Below are 23,275 nucleotides of genomic sequence, written 5' to 3'. Positions count from 1 at the left end.
TCATTGAGATTATAATATGTTCGAATTCCCGATTATACATCATGAGAATGTTCATTTCCTATAACAGATCAGGTAGAATAGAAATCTGTCGCATAGTGAAAATGATACGCGGATTGTGGAACAATTAGAGTGAGATAAGTTGGAAATTTTTCAAGTGAGTAGAAATAAGATCCACGTATTGCACAAGAGCAAATATGATACGTGCATTATTTTGTTTCAGCTGCCCCTTTAAAAGCTGACAGAATCTACTGACTGTTATCAGTGAGTTGACAGAACTGAACAGTGCAAGATGCTCATCAAGGTATGAACCTGCTTTTTTCGGTGACAAATTCTTATACATCTCATGATTAATTATTTTGGTTCTTAATCTAGATATTGAAGGTACATAAATTGAAATGTGGGAATATCTTTGTTTCAATGAACAATTTAGAGAACGTTAACTGGAACTGATCCTAAAAACCTAAACAAGATAATAATATGTGTAAAATTGAGAGATGTTAATCAAAAATTATTCAAATGTCGTGAGCGAAAAAATAAGGAAATTGACCTTTCATATCAAGGCAGGAGGAAGAGATATGCATAGGTACTTCGAATAGTGGATGAATTAAAAAAAAAGTTATTTAAAGTTCAAAACGAATCGAAACAAATTATACAGAGTGTTTCACGAGTAAATGGATGAACGAAAACCGTGAATTAAGGGCTCAGTTCAAAAACACCCTATATTCATATCTTCTTTTCCGATATACAGGGGGTTTTCCCAAAATTCTCAAATCTTCGTTTCGATATAACTTCCGATATTTTCGATAGATTCGACTAAAAATTCATTATCAGGTTAAAGTTGGTATTTTCAATAAAACAGAACATTAAAATTTGGCAAAACTCAGGATGGGACTCATAGCGGCTATATTAAAATTCGAACTCATAAAAACAACCCGTATGAGGTTTTTCATCATAGTTTTAATATTTTAATAATCTGCAAGTACTATTCAATGAATTGGTGGTATGCTCCATCCGTTGATTATTTTAAATGAATAATTGATTTGTTAAAGGAAAAACAGCCCTGCATAAAATTGGATTTGGAAGTATTCAATTGACTTTTTAATATTTATAGCGTATCTGATTATACAGAATTTCATAGATAACTTGGGCCTCAAGTAGTTTTCTAGATAAATTTTCACCTCATTCGCCTGTTTAGTGAGGGTAGTAATTGAATATTCAAATATGATAAATGCTCTCTCGAAAGATTTATTGGATCTATTCAAGATCTATGGTCTTATTTTCAGAATGCCTCACTAATACTACTATTACTAATAAAGAATAGAAAGGGGAGGACCTCAATAGCGGTCTGCTAGATCTCCTGATCTGACACCACTCGATTTATTTCTTTGGGGTTATTTGGAGACCAAGTTCTATGAAACAGATATTCTGATGGAGGAAACATTATTAGATCGAATGAATGTTGTTTGGGACGACATTCGTAGATATCTTCATGTAATCAAACGATCAGTTATGAGCCTTATAAATAGGGTCAAAAAGTGTACAGAAAGTGGAGGTATTCATTTTGAACACCTATTTCAGACAACTGGTTGTCCAAAGAAAGAAGATTTATTCTGGTGACCAAGTTTTAATTATTAGTATCAAGATAGCCTTGCTTTTCCTTCCATATTTACGAGTTATCAATTACTAAACATTTTGTCATTATTGTAAATGGAAATGTAAGGACCGATTATGGTATAATTGCTGAATGGTATAATTGTTTAATGCATTCAACAGAATATTTGTTGAAAAAAAATTTTGAATTTCTATATCCATATTCATGAAGTGCTCTATTCCTTAGAAGCGTCTGATCACAAAACAATTTTTTATAAAACATGAGCCATAGGTGGGGCATACCAATGATTGATTAATTTGGAGACTATTAGACATGCTGGTAACGAAAATGTTAGAGTTATCATGGAAAACTACATACAGGTTGTTTTTCATGAGTTTGAAATTAAATAAAGCCTCACCGAGTGCGGTCCTGATTTTGGTCAAATTTTAATGTTCTGTTTCATTGAAGCTAACAATTTTAACCTAAATATTAATTTTAAGTCGAATGGATCGAGAATTTCAGTAGATATAGCCAAACGAAAATTCGAGAAATTTCATGAAACGGAAACGGAGTACCTAAGGAACTTAAAGGGTGTTTTTGAACTCACATACTTCATTTGTGCGTTTACTCGTGAAACACCCTGTACGTACTCTTTGCAGAAAGTTAATAATGTACAATGGGGAATTCTCCTCAATTTGGGTTATCACTGCATATGCAAGTTTAAACTGAATAATTATGAGTTTCATTCATGATTTTTTCAAATTCACCGCCGAAACTATTCAAAATCATCCTTCAAATATAAAATTCAAATCGCTTTGTGCGGAGTTTGCGATTTGGCAACAGCGCTTACAAGACAATAAAAAGAACAATGTCCCATCAGCTTGTTTATAAAATAACAGCTGTTGATTTACAGGGGCCTACTTACTGGCGAGCTTCAACTGTAACCGGCCATAAAAATCCCATAAAATTTTACGATCTTCCTCGTTCGTCGCAGACTTCATAGACAGCCATCTTTGTCTATCTCATCAAGATAATGCATTTGTTGTCCTTTATTATCAAGGCATATTTCAGTCGATGTTGCCAACTTGTACAATCGAGATGAACGCTTTAAACTTTAAATACCCATTTTTATTTTTCATTTTAAAGTGCTTAAAATTATTTTTTTTTGGGAAACGGTTGAAATGGTTATTTCAAAATGTGATGTTTCAAAGATATTCCATAGAAAATACATCATTTTCGTCAGAAGGATTATTCCTTATTATATTTTATTCTCCCCAAACCTACTAACCCTAAGGCGTTAGATCGGGTGAACTCAAGAGATAAGGAACAATTTCTGGCAACAACCGGAAAAATTCTGTACTAAATATTGGACTCCTTAAAGGAGTTAATGGAGGTGAACCATTTTATTGGGACCATACGTTCTCAACATTGTTTTCCTGATAACACACTGAAAATGAATTTCATGAAAATATCTTTCGTCGATCTCCGTAGATTTTCATGTGATTCCAAGAAAGAATGAACCTGTGCATTTATAAAAGTTGTCAGACATTAACCCAAAGGAAACCCGACAAAGATTTCCTACTAAGCAAATGTGATGTAATATTGAGGTCAACGAATTACATTTGAAAGGAAGGGGTGCATATATTATTATGAAACCATAAGATTTCTCCTTCTTTTTAAAATTCTTTTTTCCTTCAAAGATATCCTTATTCCTTATTAATGTTAAACTGTACCTCATTCTGAATTCATATCCAGCTTCACCTCCAGTATATGAAATAAATCTCTTGTGCGAAAAATTAACTTTTCAGAAATGTGAAGAGGGTGCTAGCTTTCATATTCATGTGTATATGAATATACCTACGCCAGGAAAGTTGGGAAATGAGTATGAAAGATTACGGAAATGCTTTTCAAGGGATCACACACGTCAGGAAGAGGAAATGAGGATCCTCATGAAATTTTCAAGAGTTTTAATCAATTTCAAACCAAAAAGGGGATAAGGTTTCTGTTAGATTGCAATATGAGTAAGAAAATTTGTATTCTATTTAGGATATCCCCGAATAGTAAGTGAATGTGTGAATCTGTATTTTCAATATTTTATACGAATAGAAAGTTGCGTGAGCAGGGCCCATACTTGAACCCCTTGTATAGGCGAGCAGGTAGAAAGATTGCGAAAACGTCCTGTTCGTTTTCGAAAATTACGGTTAACTAAGAAACTCATACTCATGAAATAAAAATGTGAGTTTCATATTGTATCCTCTTCTGCAGGCAGCTTCTTCAATTCGATTTTGTTAATTGTATATTCAAATGAAACACTGTTTTTTATACTAAAAATTATGTGGCACAAAAGTATTCCATTTTAGGTTGATACTAATGATGAATCAATCATGTTATTTTATTTTGAGCTGTAATGGGTAAAAACTGGAAAAAGTGTACTAGTGATGCTCACTGCTTGCCCACGAGACCAACGAGACGAGACTTTACTAAAGTCTCGTCTCGTCTCGTCGATAAGACATTAAGTCTCGTCCCGTGGTCTCTAGTCTCGTCTCTTCTCGAGTCCCGTGCGAGAGTCTCGTTAAAATCTCGTAGTTTCGTCGTTGATTACGTTTTACGAAAGCGGAATATTTAAATCTAATAACTATAACGTATATGACCCGTAGTCCCGTAAGACCATGTGTAAAATAAATATCCAAAATTAGATATATCAAAAAAAAATCAATTTAATCAAATATTTTCATTCGAAATTATTTTGATCATTCTATCTTTCATAATTGTTATTTCCTATGTAAGTAGGCCAGGCGAGACAATTAATTCGGCAATTGCTATAGTTTGTTTTAATATCAAACATTCCTTAATCGAACTACAGCAATATTGTGTGTGAAGAAAAATGTACTGAATATGCAAAATGTAATTCGTTTTCGATTAGGTGGTCTTGACGTCATTGTACAATTTTACTATATAAAGTTTGTTAGATTATAAAATAAACGGAAATAACAATTCCGAAGGAATTGTCGTTCCAATAGTGTGAGTTAGTCATGAACTATCATAGGAAATCCCAGAGAATTCGAAAAATTCAAGTGCAACTGTAGACCGGTTTCGGGATCATTTTCCCTCGTCAGTACAGTATAGCACTGAATCTCTCGAGTGGAGGATGGTGGTCTTATGCGATCTTGGGACGCTGCTTTGAGATATTCTCATCACGATACGCCACCTGTCACGCAAAGACTGAACCAAACCTCACTTTCTCTGCAGACTCCTACAACAGTTCATGGCTCCCAAGTTCAACTACTTCCCGCAGTCATCGAATGTGCAAACATTCATCAAGGACCACGGGCGAATTGAGGGGGGTTCGCTCACTATGTCCGTACTCTGGTACGGAGAATGTAATACAAAAAGAAAGAGTACTGTACAGCGTACAGCACTCCAAGCGCCTAACCGGGCGCATCGGAGGAATGATATAATAATGGAAATAACAATTCCGAAGGAATTGTCGTTCCAATAGTGTGAGTTAGTCATGAACTATCATAGGAAATCCCAGAGAATTCGAAAAATTCAAGTGCAACTGTAGACCGGTTTCGGGATCATTTTCCCTCGTCAGTACAGTATAGCACTGAATCTCTCGAGTGGAGGATGGTGGTCTTATGCGATCTTGGGACGCTGCTTTGAGATATTCTCATCACGATACGCCACCTGTCACGCAAAGACTGAACCAAACCTCACTTTCTCTGCAGACTCCTACAACAGTTCATGGCTCCCAAGTTCAACTACTTCCCGCAGTCATCGAATGTGCAAACATTCATCAAGGACCACGGGCGAATTGAGGGGGGTTCGCTCACTATGTCCGTACTCTGGTACGGAGAATGTAATACAAAAAGAAAGAGTACTGTACAGCGTACAGCACTCCAAGCGCCTAACCGGGCGCATCGGAGGAATGATATAATAATGGAAATAACAATTCCGAAGGAATTGTCGTTCCAATAGTGTGAGTTAGTCATGAACTATCATAGGAAATCCCAGAGAATTCGAAAAATTCAAGTGCAACTGTAGACCGGTTTCGGGATCATTTTCCCTCGTCAGTACAGTATAGCACTGAATCTCTCTGGGAATTCCTATGATCAGGCCCGGACTGGGACCACTTGGGGCCCTCAGCTGAGACCTATGAAGGGGCCCTACATCGGGGGGTCCGGGGCTCCCGGAAAATTTTTGCAAACGAATTAGGGGCTTGAAAACAATGGAAACGTGTTTTTACGCTATTTTATCACTTTTAAAAAAATTCAGCTAGGTATTTATGCGAATATTATGATTTTCGACTTTTATTGACTTCATTTTTTATTAAAATTAGAAATTCACAGTATTTTTAAGATACCACTAGAAAACACATTCTGTAGAACTGTTAATAATTACAAACGAGTTAAAAATAAAAGTGGAGAATTGAATTGATGTGGCCGATACATCCATAATTGAACTTGAAGATTATATGATTTTCACAAAAAAAGGTTTGTCAAATCACGACACTTGTTCCGCTATCACAATAGCATCTTTAGGTGGGTAAAGGTAAACCGAAATATGGTATCGAACGTGAAGATATTTAAACAAGCATTTTACTCTATTCCAAAAATCTACAGGGGGCATTGACAATTTCCAGAACATTCAGAGCAATTTCATTTCAAAGTTGGTGAAAATCGGACTAGAGGGGGTAATGTAAATTTCGGAACGTTCAGATCAATTACAAAATAGGTACCAATCGGATGATCGGTCATTAAATAATATATCAAAGGAAACCTTCTATCAATGCATAATGTTATCGAAAACTATCATCTTTCCCTAGATTTCAACGAGTTGTTTCATTTTTTATTCATTTCACATGCAATTTTTTTTAAATAATTTTTTTTTTGTTTCACAGGTTTTGTTTGTTTGTTTTATATTAGCAATTAAAAAGACGAAAAAATCCTGAAATTGCTCTGAATGTTTTTATGTTCTGGAAACTACCCCCGCCCCCTCCATATTTTTAAGAGTACAGAGTTAAATACAGGGTTTTCTCAAATGTGAGGCTTTTTTTTTGACAGGTAATAGAACTCTTCAAAATAAGTTGTGGTGCCAAAAATCATTTATATAAAATATTCACAAGGGCTCAAGGTATGATTTCGGATGCAATGATACAGAATGTGACTGCAGCTTGGTAATTGCATATGGGATTTGGATTTCCAAATGGCAGAAATCGAGGAGCATATGCTGGGCATAGTTGAGGAAGAACCGACAACAAGTGTTAGATCCATACCCAGGGTCGTCGGAGTGAGCCACAGTAGAGTTTGACACTAAGACAAGAGCAATTGTGTCATTTCCAGAAAGTTCAAGCACTCCAACCAGAAGACCATCCTGGAAGAAAAGTATTCTGCCTGTGGCCTTCAAATCACCAATATTTAACAACATCCATTCTGTTTACTGACGAAGCCACTTTCACAAGAAATGGAGTAAACAACTTCTACAATACCCATGTATAGTCTACAGAAAACCCTCACGCTATCAGAGGAACAGATTTTCAGCAAAGGTTTTTCTTGAATGTCTGGATTGGAATTCTGAGTGGAATGCTTATTGGGCCATTTTTTCCACCACCACGAATGTCAGGTGAAGACTTTCCCCATTTTCTCCAGAACAATTTGCCAGGATTACTAGAAGTTGTTCCTCTCAATATTCGACAGAGAATGTGGTTGTTACTGGATGGAGAACTACCGCACTTTCGAAAAAACTTTCGAAATTATTTAAATAATTTGTTCCCGAATAGGTGGATAGGACGTGGCGGATCCATTTCTTTTCCCAGATCTCTTCCACTGTGATTTCTTCTTTTGGGGTCATGAAAAATTTGTGGACAGGGTGGGAGAGAACTATAACAGCTAGAAGAAAACGGATGACACATTCTATACCTCTTTTTTCATGAGTAATCCACCTTATGATTCAAAATGAAAAAATATGTTGAGCTCATCAATGGATTAAACGTAAAAATGTGTCTGCAGAAGGTTCAAGATTCAGATTTGTAGCTTCAAACACAAAAAAGTTATGAGAACTTCATGAAATTGTCAAACTCAAAAACGGAGTATCGTAGGAGGCTGCGGTTTTCACCATTCTTTTTTTCTTCGAAAATGAGCTCGGAAATATGTCATCCGTTTTCTTCTAGATGCTATAGTTCTCGAGATCCTCTCAGCAGTAGACAAATAATTTTGCCCACCCTGTACAGTGACGGTGAAGTGGGTAGTGCGGACGAACTAAGAAAACGCATTGAAAATGCTTGTGAAAGCCTCACCTTTAAAAACACCCTGTATTTGTTTATAAATCTCCTCGTTCGGTACCAAATGTTTCAGATCTTATTGTGATCACAAAACACGTGTCGTCGTTTACCACTCATTTTATGTGAAAATCATACATGTAATCTGTTTTTCAGTCACACCAAATATATGAATGAATTAGGTCAAAACAATTTTTGTAATAAAAATAATGAAAAACGGATTTTAGTGATTAGAAAAATAATACTAAAATTAAAAACAAATGTTTTGTGTTTAACAGTTTACAATGCTGTCATACTGGAATAGAAGAGGCTTAACTAAGATGCTTCAACATTTTACTTCCCTTGGCCTGTAACAGCTTCTTTGTGAGCAACTCACTGTTGAAGCTACTTCATCTATTATCTTTATCTACGTTAGTGGGGGCCCCTCAGGCCGGGGGCCCTCCGCGATCGCGGACCTGCGGACCTGGCCAGTCCGGGCCTGCCTATGATAGTTCATGACTAACTCACACTATTGGAACGACAATTCCTTCGGAATTGTTATTTCCATTATTATATCATTCCTCCGATGCGCCCGGTTAGGCGCTTGGAGTGCTGTACGCTGTACAGTACTCTTTCTTTTTGTATAAAATAAACGTTCATAATCAAGTGATCCGCATATCAATCTCAATCCTCGAGTCCCTAAGTTTTCACCAACCCAGAACTCTTAGGATTTGAGGTCAAATTGAGATACAAACCCACTATTAGTTAATCTACCAGGTAATTTAAATATTATTAGATTAATTATAATATCATATGAAATTTCATTTATTGTTTGTCGTACTTGTTCAAGCCCTTTAGAAGTAAATGAAGCAAAAACTTGTGTCTACCGTCCATTGTAATATCAAAGAAAAATCTTAGAATATCAAAATCGAACTTCGAAGTAAGGGGAGTTCGGGAGACTTGAACCACCCCAAATATTTCAATTCAAATTTCGCGCTACCGGTATCGTAAATAGCTTGCGACATACTCGTAACAAGGCACAGCTAGTGGCGGCTCCATTTTGGAGGCCATCAGAACAGTTCGGGAGTGAGGGGGTTGAACGTGATTTTGTTGTTAGGAAGAAAGAAATTGAATAATTTTTGTTTGTTACACTGTCTGAAATGTTTAATAGGAGCGTGAGGTTATTTAGTTTTGATAGTTTCGATTAATATTGTTTTACAAACGATAAGCCTTTTTGATAATAGTTGTAAAAGTTTCATAGAAACATCTGTTGAGTAGGTTGAAAGGGAATGTGGGAGACTTGACCCATGCTTTGGTCGAAAGACAAAATCAGTGGTCCAATTTTCCCGCACTGATCTTAGATAATAGTTTGCTTAAAAAAAAAATTAAATAATAGAAATAAATATAAAATAATATACAAAGGTTCAAAAAAGTAAAAACCATCTCTGAAATAAGAGAGAGTGACTCTGAAATAGAAAATATGTATTTCATACGCTGTTACATCTGATGACGAAAAGCTTGACATAGACAATCGTTGGTCATCGGAAATTGTTTCCTTTCAATGTTTTTCCTGATAAATAAACTTATGGTCAAGTCTCTATCACCCACTGTTCAACTCTCCCATGGGTTAGGGAGACATGAGCCAATTTTCGGTTCCTTAAAAAAAATTGCTGTACTCAAAATGTTCATATCACCATCACTTTACTATTACCAATCGTTACCTATTTGGGCATGATGTCCTCACGCAAAAAAATGAGATGCTACCATTTACAGATACAACAGTGGCTTCAGAGTGGAAAGGATTTCAACTCTCCCGGAATCATACCTATTATATCCTTTCGCAAAACTGAATGTTGATGGGTTCAGTTTTATTCGAATAATTCTAGAATGAAATTCTTTGTTATTCACCGTATCACTCATATTGTGAAAGAAACGGTCTTTAATATATTTCAATACATATTGATAGGATCTAATATGCACATTTTTGTTCTTGGTGTCTTGAATGGGAAAAATAGGGAAAAGTGATTATATAAATAAGGAGCTCGGCGATGTTGTTCTTCTGACTTTTTTGTATAACCAGTAATAGGATATCAGGTACTTCATTAACCCAAAAATAAAAGCGCTTTAAATTTTACGAAGAGGGTCATTATTTCCTAAGTCAAAAAAATATTTCACTATTTCAAATCAAAACTGAAAAAGGGAAAGTTTGAATCAGAACGAGCCACGAATTCGAACGATTCTTAACAATACGGACTATTATTTCATTTCCTCTCTAGACACTACAGATAGAAAAATCTTTAGGATAAATATAATTTATATCGATCTCATTTTCCATTATCAGGAATGATGAGCCAGAAAAGACCAAGGATAGAGAATGCTGACCAAAATCCGTCAGTTATATAAATAATTATAAATATGTTCCCATCGTTTGAAATTTAAACATGATATTATGCGAGATGTGGAATGTTTAGATAGATCGACAATCGATTAATGGTTTCGATCTTCAATCAAGAATTCTCGTTCTCTATTCGCCTTTTACGGCCGATTTCATAATCAAACCTAAAGTCGTTTTAATTTCAAAGCTTCTTTTAACCCTACTAACGTCCAGTTTCATAATCGAATTTAACATCACTTTAAGCTTAAAGCTACCTTTACTGTCCTTTTTAACGGCCGGTTTCATAATCAAACCTAAAGTGTCTTTAATTTTAAAGCTTCCTTTAACCCTACTAAAAATGACAGTAAAGGAAGCTTTAAGCTTAAAGTGACGTTAAATTCGATTATGAAACTGGACGTAATAGGGTTAAAGGAAGCTTTAAGCTTAAAGTGACTTAAAATTTGATTATGAAACTGGACGGAAAAATGACAGAGACTTTTGGCAGTCTCGTCTCTTATATACAATGAAATAGGTATCTAGTCTCGTCTCGAAAACGAAAACGAGACTCTCGTGGGCATCACTGATTTACACTCAATAAGTGTACTCAAAAATAGTTTTATTTGTTTCTCATTTGTAAACGTCAGTTTCCAAAAACACAATATTAATCAAGAAAGTTTATTTTATCAAGTCACTAACTTGTAAAACTGACAGTTAACTAGCACAATTTTCACTAGTTAGTAGTATTATTTACATTTACAAAATTTTGTTTTATCGTCATATATGTTGAAATCATGGTACAATTGTTATTTCCAGTAACACAGATTTTTGATGATGAAAGAGTTGATACTGATGATGATGAACCATCTGTTGACTCAGAAACTGCTGAACTCGAGGACTACAGAACATTTGTACTCTCCTTACTACCAAATAATTTGCTAGCTAGACATTCCGATTTTTTTGTTGACCGAATCATCGACATAACTCATCGCAATTTCGGTGCTTCAACCCTCCTGCACGCTTTAGTGCTAAAATATCTTCACCCGAATCCGCAACCATAGTGGCTCCAGTTCTGCGAAAAGAGTGGCCGGTGTATAACTGTGTATAAATCCCAAATATTGTTACAATTTTCGCCAGCAACCACTGGTCATCAGGCACAAGTAAAAGAAATTGTTCAGCCACTTCTTTACTTAATACCTTGGCGTATAACGCTCATTTTTTCGTTTCAGAAACGCTATTACCTTTTGAAATCTGCAAATGACAACTAAACGTCATATTTTTCAATAATTTTTTTAAGGAAAACAAACCTACGAACAGGGGCATTTTCTTTCATTTCCAAGCAGCTTTTCAGCATAGACCATTTTGCCCATAAAGTATTAGGGCTGAATCTAGCTGATAGTTGATTCAAGTAGACCAACAAAACATCTTCTGTTACCCCAATCACACTATTTTTGTTTGGCTACTTTTTGAAGTCGTCGTATTTCATTTTCGCTTTCGCCAAAACAAATGTAAAGAAAAATAAACAGACATGTTCATGGCAACGCTTTCATAGCTCACGACATTTGCGACAAATTATTGAGATTTTTTTGGAATTTATCTAACCTTTTTACAAATGAGAAACAAATAAAATATAAAACAAAACACGCAAGGTAACGGGTTCGACTGGCTGAAGGAGGTAACTGACTCGCCTTCGGCTCGTCAGTTTTATCCTCCATTCGCCAGTGAAAACCCTCTTACCTTGCTAGTAATGTTAAATACTATTTCATTAAAAATGTTACGCAGAACGATCTCATTCTGCCTAATCAGAATATAAGTGTCTCATTAATGAATACTTTCATTACAGGCAATCCTTCCTTTATCGATATTTTTCGCCATCGGCTACGGTGGCCAGGTTAACACGCAGTCTCTTGGATACTTGACCCAGCAACATCATCCAGCTCCCTCTGTCATCAACACTGTTCAAACAGTTCAAGTTCCCCATCCTGTACCTGTTCCTGTCCCGCAACCAGTTCCTGTTCCACAGCCTATTCCAATTCAAGTACAGGTAGAATCCATCGATCCTTACCCTCAGTACAACTTCGCTTATTCAGTGAATGACTTCCAAACTGGCGATTCCAAGAGTCAGCACGAAACTAGAAACGGGGATGTTGTTAGGGGTGAGTTGTTTGCTTTGAATATGCTCATATGGTTACCTTAATAAAACAAATCGAATCAAAATAAAATATATTTTAGGACAATACAGTGTGAGTGACCCCGATGGTACTAGAAGAACGGTTGACTACTCAGCAGACCCACAAAATGGTTTCAATGCTGTTGTTCAGAGAACCCAGATCAGTCAGCATCCTCAGCAACTTCTGTCGACTGCACATTAAAATTTTAATTCCAATATTTCGATCCCACTGGTGGCACTGTTTAGCTCCTACTGTACAATATCTTCCTGTTCCTTAAAACTTTCTATACTGCCTGTATATATCGAAATGTAATTAACTCTATTTTTAGCACATAATGTATTCAGTTTTATTTGCAATAAATTGTTCTTATATCGAATAGTTTTTCCGTATCTACTCGCATAGAGGTGAAAATATACTAGAAAGATATGAGAAAAATAGTTTTTCAACCCTTTTCCCCTACGCTATTTCTCTTCCGCATGCATATGCGTGTTCTACAATCTTGAAGAAAGTGTTTCTCTGCACTCAACTGCTTTCCCGAAAGACGTGAAGCTGGAAAATCTTGTATTTACGAAAATTTTGAATAACTTTTATTTGATTCACAGAAAAGTAATTCAATTTTCGCATCATTAACTACATTTGAAAACTTGGTTATTTTCCTAACAAGTGCGGAAAGTGATACTTGTCCACACCCAACTGCCGTTGCCCGAACGATGAGAAGCAGAAGCATTTTACGATTTTACGAAACAGATCAAATTGATCAATCTGATATACAGGTGTGGCGTAATGAATGGATAATATGGAGACTGCGGGTACAGGACTTTATGGCGGTTCAGAAAAATATATTTTACATTTAGTAAAAGTACCTTGGTTTTTGAGATATTGGAGATTTTCGAAAATTCAAGAGAATTACACCCTTCGCCACTCGTTGTGCAGGCAAGACTCCAAATGAAGGAATTTTTTCAAACTGTTTTTTGGATAGTATTCCTGGATAGATGATCTATCGAATGTAATTCATTATTTTTGAGGCGCATGAATACTTCTTCATGAACAAATGATCTAACTCAAATTTTCCGTTTTGCCTTTTTTTTTCATAAGTTCACCCTAGCGTGGTGTAAAAAATAATAGAGCTGAGAGCCAATGCAAGAAAAAAATGTCCGTTTCTCAAAATTTTCTGGGAGTTATCAGGAATTTGTAGTTTTAACTATGGACACCACATCAGAACAGTTTCGAGAACAACTCTGAAGGGGGACACAAAAGATGCACATATTTGTTCTAGAGATAAAATTAATATTATTGTTTTCCTTTCGTTGTTTTTTAGACATATAAACGCTGATAAAAACTTTTTCGAAGAAAAATAAGTATTGTACTATGGTAACCTACTGAAAATTTATAATGACGGTGAAGTAGACGAAAAAATGTTCGTTCTATTTCTAGAATTTGTGATCGATTCGTTTCCAACTTGGTGAAAATAAACGGTTAATAGTTAAAAATACAATTTCCTAAAAAACTTCGGATAAGTTCTAGGTTATGACCAAGCGCGTACGCAGGGGGGGGCTATTGGGGCTCTAGCCCCCCAAGGCTTTTGCAAGAGGTCCCTCATTATCATTCGACACATAGAATTTCCAAGTATTGTTCGAGTAAAATAAGATTAGACCAATAATATTATTATATGAAGCTTACAAGTACATCAGCTATCTATATTGAATGTTAAGGTAATTCGCAAGAATTTTGTTGGCCTGTCATCTAGTCGTTCTTTCGGGGTGGGTGGTGGAAAATTCTCTATAGCTATCGAGGTGAATGAATTGGCATCTAAATATTCCTCACATATCAAAAAAGTTTTTTCGCTGCAGTGCATTATTCCAGCCGCCAACGTTAGATAACTTTTCCGACAGAGAAATAGAGCAAGAAATATCTGGTAATGATGAACCAGACATTGACCAGGGTCTTCTCTCCAATGAATGAAACAGATGGAAAAAAAATGGATCACTTCAACACCAAACGATACCGAATCATATCCTTCATCAGCACTTGAGAAATCTTGCGAAGATTTTTACCAAAATTTATACATACTACTTCAAATATTTTGTGTACTTCCTGTAACAACAGCTGAAGAAGCAGAGCGCAGCTTTTCATCCAAGGAGACCTGGCTCAGAAGCACTATGGCAGAAAACTGCTCAAATAGATTAGCTCTAATGCATATAAATTACGAGACAGTCATTGATACAAAAATGGTTGTGACCAGATTTGCTAATGCTGGCTCAAGGTGCTTAGAGCTTAATAACTAAAAACTAGTAAACTTTTTAATATTTTTTTTTCTTTTTTATAGATTTACATTTACAAGAAATTTATGTTTTATTTTATTTAACAACGAAAAACTAGTCAATTCTTACATAATTCAATATTTTTTCTTTTTGTTCTTCATAATTTTTTATAGTTATAAGAAATAAATGTTTTTGTTGCATTTTCCTCTTTTAGTGGATGATAGCTGAGCCCCCCCCAACACACCTTTCTGGGTACGCGCCTGGTTATGAGCTATTATAAGGTATCACCCCATCAAAGCATTAGGAGTTCAATGAAAAACAAAGCTTGTCTTAAATGCATTTTTCAGGAACAATGGAAATTTGACAATATCACTAAGCTGCCAAACGATTCATTGACGCTTTTGTATTGAACACGGGTTTCATACGCCACGGTACGAATCACATCGTTCTTTTAAAGAGGGTTTCGTTTTAAAAATACAACAAAACAACAGTCGAAATGCGGTAAACTGATAGGTTCCTTTGGATAAATGAGGGAAGATAATATGGCTCTCGTATGACCGATATTTAAACTCGGTTCAGTTCTCATGCAGTTATTACCACGGTTGTGTAATTTTGACTCCCCTTCAAAGTTCATACTGTAAATGATGGATATGTAAGCCAAAGCATGAAATTCATTAAAACGTAACGTTAATTCATTCAGAATGTCCGGTAAAATTATGACCGCATTAATTTGCAAATCCAACATGTTTGGTAATCTGAAAAATGCGGCGCATGTTAGCTGGAAATTTAACATAACTGGCGGGCGATCAATGAAGTGAGCTTGTAGTAATTAAAATGCGTCCTGAAAAATACCATCTGGTCTGCATGTTCGTACCGAAATCTGCGTGTAAATTGAGAAGAAGTATAAAATTCAAATTTGTTTATTTTCTAGAGATTGTTGTTCGATTAAATAGAATTTTGAGTTTTTCAATCTTGATCTTGCCTTACTGAAGTTGCTGACCCTTTCAACTACGTAAGGTAACAGTTATGCAAAATCGATTATTACAAGTGCAATGAGTGATAATATGTATCAGAAGATCATGGACAAAACTGTGTCCTATGAAGCTAGTAGCGCACGTAAAGAGCAATTTGAAGCATCAGCGGAAGATCAATTATTGAGAATATGTACTTATTTCTTTGCTTTCAACTGGGGACTATCGGCAAAGATGTTTCCACTCACATATCTGAAATGAAGAGCACTTTCATAGAGTTAAAATGATGATAAATTAATTAGTGATATGTTAATTTCCTCATATTTTGATAGAGAAGTTCCAAGTAAACTTGGATGTTGATGTCAGATGAGAAAGACGAAACATTTGATGAACTGATGACAGTACAGCTTTGCATGTTTGAGAGTAATTTTGCAAAGAAAATAGTTCGCAAAAGTGGCTCAGAGGCTTTAATAGTAGAAAAGAAAATTGCAAGGGTAAAAATGATTAGAAAAAGCTGTTGCAATTACTGTAAAGAAAATGGTCATTGTGTCAAGAATTGTAAAAAATGGATATCTGACGGTCGACCACCAAAAAGTAAACCAAAATTGAAAACCAAAGAGGACGCAAGTATGGTAGCTCTATCTGTCAATGAAGTTCTATATAGTTGTAGAGGAATATAGGTCAAATTGGTGGGTTGAAAATGAAGCCACTAAGCATGTCACGAATTCTCTAATTAATTTTTCTGACCTTCAACAGTTTAAAAATTTTTGTAGGTAGTATCAACGCAGCGGGAGGTACTGAAAGCAGTTGGAAAAACTACAATTCAGGTCATGTATCCTGTTCGAAGAGGAAATTCATTCAAAGAAGAGTTGCTGACAATTGCTGATATTTGGTTTATTTTGGCATGGCATATCCAAAAATCTTCTTTCGGTATTGGCAGCACCTGAGAAGAATTCGAGCAAAAGTGTTTTCAGATCTACACCTACTAATTGCACTTTTCAAGTTGGTACCAAAGTAATAACAGGACCTAAAGATGTTGATGTGGGATTATTCAGATTAAATTTTAAACCCATCATTCCATGATCAGAGGTTTACTGCAGTATTGCTGAAGCAGACAACACTATCTCTCTGCTGCAATTATATCATGAGAGATGGAGACATCAAGACAAACGATATGCGAAGGCAAAACCTTTTACTGAAGTTTGTGAAGTATGTACGGAAGATTCATCGATTACCTTTTGGAGGAAGACAGAAATCAACAAGAGCAGGAGAATTAGTTTCAGCTCTTTTAGTAGGATCTTTTGATTTTTCCCTCCAGAAGAAAAGATATCTACTCATCTTTAAGTACAGCTACACCTAGTTTGGAATGGGCTATTTTTGAAAGGTGGAATCGGAAGTAATAGATAGGTTGAAACACGTGATAGCGCTGGCAGAAAATACTAGCTCCACAGGAATTCTTGTCAAATGGAGGGGGGGAATTTGACAATACTGAAATTTCTTCATTTTCGATAGGAAGGGGTATAATTTAGAGGTTAGTAGCACCCTACATACCGCATCAGAATGGGAGTAGTGAGAGACAAAACAGAACTACCATAGAAATGGCTAGAACTTCAAGTATTCCAACGCAGATTTTGATTTCTCACCAGGTATATGGGAAGAACTAGTATGAATACAGCCATTTATATCCTAAATGGAACAGGAAAATCTTCAGTAGAAAGTGTTAGTCCTTATGAATTATGGTTTGGAAATGTACTCAGAATCTAGCATTTAAGGATAGGTAATAGCTTCTGCATGTTACTTTCATATTCCAATTCAGAAAAGGCGAAGAATGGACGAAAAGGCGATGAAAGGTTATCTGGTAGGATATGATGGAGACGAACGCTACAAAATTTGATTCAAAGCACAATAAAAATGTTTCTAGAGACGTGAAATTTATAGAAAAATTGAGAGTATGTACGGATATTAAAATCACACCACTGAATAAACCAGACAACGAAATCGAAATTCAGTAGAGTTCACAAGAGACTGACTCTCCAGAAAGAAATCAAGAAGAAGAAGGAAATGAAGAAATAGACGATAATGTTGAATATCAAGATTCTCTGAAACAAGACAGGGAAACAAGCGAGGGTGAAGACGAAAATGAAGAAAGTTGTCCATATTGGTTGAGAAATCGCAAAATATCGAAAAAGCCACAACGTTTTGACTGTTTACAGAAAAGTATGATTCTATCTGAAGAATTCATGCTTAATGTAGAAGTTCCCGAGACAAATGCAATAATAAGTAATTGAATCTGAAGAAAAGAAGGAATGGAAGAGAGCTATGTATAGTGAAAATGAAATCATTCAAACATAACCCAACCTGGGAATTGTCAGACTTGCCAAGACCTATTGAAAGCTCTTCCATGTAAATGGGTGAACCGTTTGAAAACTAATGTTGATGGAAGCATACACAAAATAAATAGGCAAGGCAAGATTTATAAAGAGGTTTCGCCCAACGTCGAGGAGACATTCGGTCCAGCAGCGTTTTAAGAGAAAGAATCGATAGGATAAGATCACGGGTTATTCTAAATAGACTCCAAATAAGAGACTCAATGTGTGATTTTAGATGAAGAATGAATTGCAACAGTAAAAAAATTCTCTTATATATACTAAGGTATTTTTATTTCGGTTATATTATTATCCAATACAAAAACCGACAATTCGATCAATATATCAAGTGCCATTGTTACCTCACGCATACAAACTTCCGACTGAGCATAATCCGAATGTTCGTTTTTCTCAGAAACATTTCCCAAGGGTGAAATGAAAGGATATAACGAAGGCAAGCTCATTGAATGGAGTCGGGCTTCAACACGATTTCGATATTATTGCCGTTTTTCAACCTCCTATATCTGAAACAAAACATTGTTCTTTTCCCGGATACGTACAAGAGAACAATAGTGAGTCTTTGACCCGAACAAATATTTCAACAGTAGATTCTTGAGATCAAAAGAAAGACTTTTTCTAAACCAACCCTGGATAAACATCATTTCCTTCAGAATAACTATACTACATTCACTTTTATTTTAGCAGTCGGTTGGTCATGGAAATTTGACACATTTCACTCTGTATAGTACGAAAATGTGGGGTTATGACGCTTGTCAAAACATTTTTGGGTTTTAAATCAACGCTATGTTGTCCTTTCTACGTAAAAGGGTCTGTTAGTACGTATTTTATCACAATGTCGTATTTCTTCGGAAAATATGTGACGAACGTAATTGAAGTTTATACAAACTGATTGAAGGCATACCAAATCCAGTTATTTGCATGGAAAATACAAGAGATCAGTATAATATCATAATATGCTCTAGCTTAAGGAGAGGTAATGTTCGTTATCTTCTTTGGCTAAAGTTTGAATACATGGCATCAGTTGTAGATTTCAAAAATATTAACCCGAAGATAAAATGCATATAATGCAGATATGATGCAGTGGTTGGGAATGGGTATATCTCGAAGGAATTAACAGATAATTACAAAAATGTTAAATTCTTCAACGAAAATCATCTTGCATCAATGAAAGTAAAAGGAATTGAAGGAAGTTTCAAGTCAAGATGAACTCCACCTTTGAACAAAAATTTCACAGGAATAAACAATTAACACAACTGGGTCGTATTTGTGGCTGTTCATCTTAATACAATGATATATTAATAATAATGAGGTATTTATTGGTACCTTGAGACATTTACAATGTATAGGAAAAGTCAAATGAAAAAGAGAAAAATCAATTTTCGGAAACTCATTCTACGATGACATTAATCGAAAATCCTGTAGTAACGTTTCGTATCAATTCAGCCAAACATAAAATTCTCAAATGGCACCACTTTTTGGGTCTGCCAATAGAAGGAAATTCTTTGTCATCCTCTTCATTCACAATCTTTCTGATTGTGGAAATATTCAGCTGAAATATAAGTCGTTTTGATTCAGATGAAAAATTATATAAATTCTCGTACATTGAATGTGTCCGCTACCGTCTGACGTATTGTGGATTTTAGAATATCAGGGTATAACTATTTGAATGAGCGGACCTGAATTCTAAATAGCACTTTCTGAAACCCTGTCTTCTCCCTCTTTCAAACACTTTCGACATTTTCTTAATAAAAATTGATATTAGTTGTGGCAACGGCGTTATGACATTAACGACATTTCATGACTGCCAACCTTACCCCGTTCTAGTTACAAAAACTTGAGAAAATTATTTCATGGCCAACCGACTGCTTAAATAAATGTGAATACAGTATAGCTGAATTTCTGACTCTATACACCTGTGGATATTTAAAAAGAGTTGCATTCGCTCAAGTACTCAATTTTTCAAATTTCTCAGATAATTTTTTATTTTTGAACAAATTTAACAATATTCATGAGATAGTGTCCAACTCAGTTTCAAGAGTCTTTATTTTCAGTTTCTATTTTTAGTTTAAGAAGGCTGTGGCAATCTAACGATTTTTTTTTTCATTTTCAAAGGACTGCTGTGACCTTGCGTCACGTCCGAATTGTCTGTCTCTTGAAAAGTAGCTACCTTTTGGGTCCAATTAACATATCCTCTAAAAATCTGACACGTTCGAAAAAATTTTGCCTTTACTATTTTCAACCTTTCCGTACAGCCAGTCCCAACGCGTAAACTGTCAGATTAACATAATAACGATTTCTTATCAGAGACACGTAGGGCATATACAGTATCTTAATCTGACTCGCTCGAGTATGTACAGGATGGGCAAAATTGGTGATATCTGAACTAAGTACAACTTTTTAACCCAACGAGATAGAGAAAAATAAATGTGCCATTCATTTCGTCTTTTTTCGAGAAACTAATAATGCCATCAACTGCATTTCTCTATCTTCTTATGTTTTCGAGTTATACGCCAAAATTTAAATTTGGGCGATTTGAACTTTGCTCATTATCTCTCTTTGTGCTAGGATGTTGAAATGAAAACGTTATACAGACAGTTTTTTATAGCAATCCATGATTTTTTCCTACAGGTTTATTTGGTGAGCTATAACCTTAAGTTGTGTTTTTTCTTATGAAAACAGTAGTTTAAAATTACTCAGAAAGAATCGCCATATTTTTTCCGTTTCAAAAATATATAACACATCGCGCTCTGTCCTTTTAAGTCATTTTGAACTACTGTTTTCATAAGAAAAAAACACATCCTTATGTTATAGCTCAGCAAATATACCTGTTGAAAAAAATCATAGTACGCCACTGGATTGCTATCAAAAAAGTGTCTGTATAATGAGAAAGAACCTGCAGTCTCTTTCCCCACCTAAGCGCCTACATCATAGAAACTTTTTTTCTTTCTAACATCTAATATTCAAAATCCACTAGGAACGCTCGAGTAAATCCTAAACTATTATTAGCTATATTTTCTTTAAAATATTGGTCAATTATTTTTAAGCTTATTTCATCGTTACTCGATGTTTTACTCAACACACATTTTCTACTCAAAATACAAAATTTATAGGAGAAAAGGTTACTTAATATTCAGATATATGTTCAATAAAGTATGGCATGTTTTATTTGAAACACCCTATATGCCCCATCGGGGGGCCCATTAGAAGTTTATGGAGAAATAATAATTCGATCTCTTCCAAATTTTGTACGAAAATAAAAGTCAGTTCGTTTTTGGTACATTTCCTATCTTGAGCCGTTTTCGAATTATTCACTGTTTTTTGAAAAAACTCACAAATGGAGGCTTGAAGAAGACCGAGGATTTCATAAAAGCCCAACGCACAATCTCAGATCTGTTTTTTGAGCTTTGTTACCGAAAATATATAAATGAATATTATAATTTATAATATGAAGAAAAGAGATTTTCGGGAATAACAGTTTACAGGAAGCCAATTAATTACTACTTAGTACTACATACATCCGAAAATGATATAACATACAGAGTGTTCCATTTAAAAAAAGAAATTTGGTGCCATTTCCTCATTCCAGATATGAAGTTCTAACTGACTTATATCTTCATACAAAATTTGGAAGAGATCGAATTATTATTTCTTCATGAACTTCTAATGGGAACTCTCGGTGGGACACCCTGTATAACAAGCTTGTCAAAACAAAAGATTTTTTTCTGATGATGTATGACAGACGTCATATTACCGCATACTATGGAATAGTAAAAACAGGTTTTCTTTAACACGCACATCCACAAGGAGACAAAGCCAGACATCATAAATTCGTTGAACCACCCTACCTGTGTATACTCCGTACATGTCGTGAAACATTGTTCTTGTTTCGAGATGCCCGATAGCGTTTACTTGGAGTAGGAATATATATTGCATATGTATACAATAGACTTACATGACTGTGAATATTCATAGACTCATTAACCGCTGTATGAATTTGCTATTACATCTGACGAATTTGAGAAAATTGAGAATAGATCCACTTAAATCTATAATTTGGCCTTCGAGATGATCCGTGGCTTGTTCGAATCCATTTACAGAGTGGCCACCCATGAATAGGTATTCTACGCCAAAAAATTTCAAGTATATCTACTACATTTACTTTTATAAAAGCACTCTGTTGGCCATGATATAATTTTCTCAAGTTTTGTAACTAGAACAGAGTAAAGCGGCCCACAGGCGAGCAACTTAGTTGACATGTATGTAGTCAACGAGCTTGTAAACCATACGAGGTTGAAGAAATATCAACCACCAATCAGCCTAAAGACGTTCAACTTGGTTGTCAACACGTTGTGTTGACAACAAAGTTGTCAACTAGATTGCTCGTCTGTAGGCCGCTTAAGGTTGGCACTCATGAAATGCCGTGTCAATATGACGTTGCCATAACTCATATACTCCATTCACTTTTATTTTAGCACTCTGTTGGCCATGGAAATTTGACACTTTTCACTCTGTATAGTACGAAAATGTGGGGTTATGACGCTTGTCAAAACATTTTTGGGTTTTAAATCAACGCTATGTTGCCCGTTCTACGTAAAAGTTTGTTATTACGTATTTCAACACAATGTCGAATCTCTTCGGAAATTATGTGACGAACATAATTGAAGTTTATACAAACTGATTGAAGTCATACCAAATCCAGTTATTTGCATGAAAATACAAGAGATCAGTATAATATCATAATATGCACTAGATTGAGGAGAGTTAATGTTCGTTATCTTCTTTGGCTAAAGTTTGAATACGTTACATCAGTTTTATATTTCAAAAATATTAACCCGAAGATGAAATGCATATGTTGCAATGGTTGGGAATGAGTATCTCCTGAAGGAATTAACAGATAATTACAGAAATATTAAATTCTTCAACAAAAATCATCTTGCATCAATATAAGTAAAAGGAATTAAAAATTGAAGGAAGTTTCAATCAAGATGAACTTCACCTTCGAACAAAAATTTCACATGAATAAACAATTAGCAGGACAACTGGCGCGTATTTGTGGCTGTTCATCTCAATTTATTGATATAATGATAATAATAAGGTATTTATTGGTACCTTAAGACATGTATAGAAAAAGTCAAATGAAAAATAAAAAAAATTTTCGGGAACTTATTTTACGATGACATTCATCGAAAATCCTGTAGTAAACTTTTCGCATTAATTCACTCAAACATAAAATACTCAAATGCCACCACTTTTTTGGGTCTCCCAAT

The 23,275-nt window shown here is 35.2% G+C and overlaps 1 protein-coding gene across 1 annotated transcript; it reads left to right on the top strand.

Moving 5' to 3' along the window:
- The first annotated feature begins 237 nt into the window (after positions 1 to 237).
- Positions 238 to 12,765, top strand: LOC123317131 (larval cuticle protein A2B-like). The gene is made up of 3 exons (XM_044903520.1): positions 238 to 301; positions 12,062 to 12,374; positions 12,451 to 12,765. Exons 1-3 carry the CDS (start codon positions 290 to 292, stop codon positions 12,588 to 12,590), a joined length of 465 nt encoding a protein of 154 aa, XP_044759455.1. The 5' UTR covers positions 238 to 289; the 3' UTR covers positions 12,591 to 12,765.
- The last annotated feature ends 10,510 nt before the right edge of the window (positions 12,766 to 23,275 follow it).

The sequence above is a fragment of the Coccinella septempunctata genome, chromosome 1, assembly GCF_907165205.1.
Source record: "Coccinella septempunctata chromosome 1, icCocSept1.1, whole genome shotgun sequence".
NCBI classification, from domain to species: domain Eukaryota; kingdom Metazoa; phylum Arthropoda; class Insecta; order Coleoptera; family Coccinellidae; genus Coccinella; species Coccinella septempunctata.
This window is presented reverse-complemented; position numbering and strand designations above follow the sequence as displayed.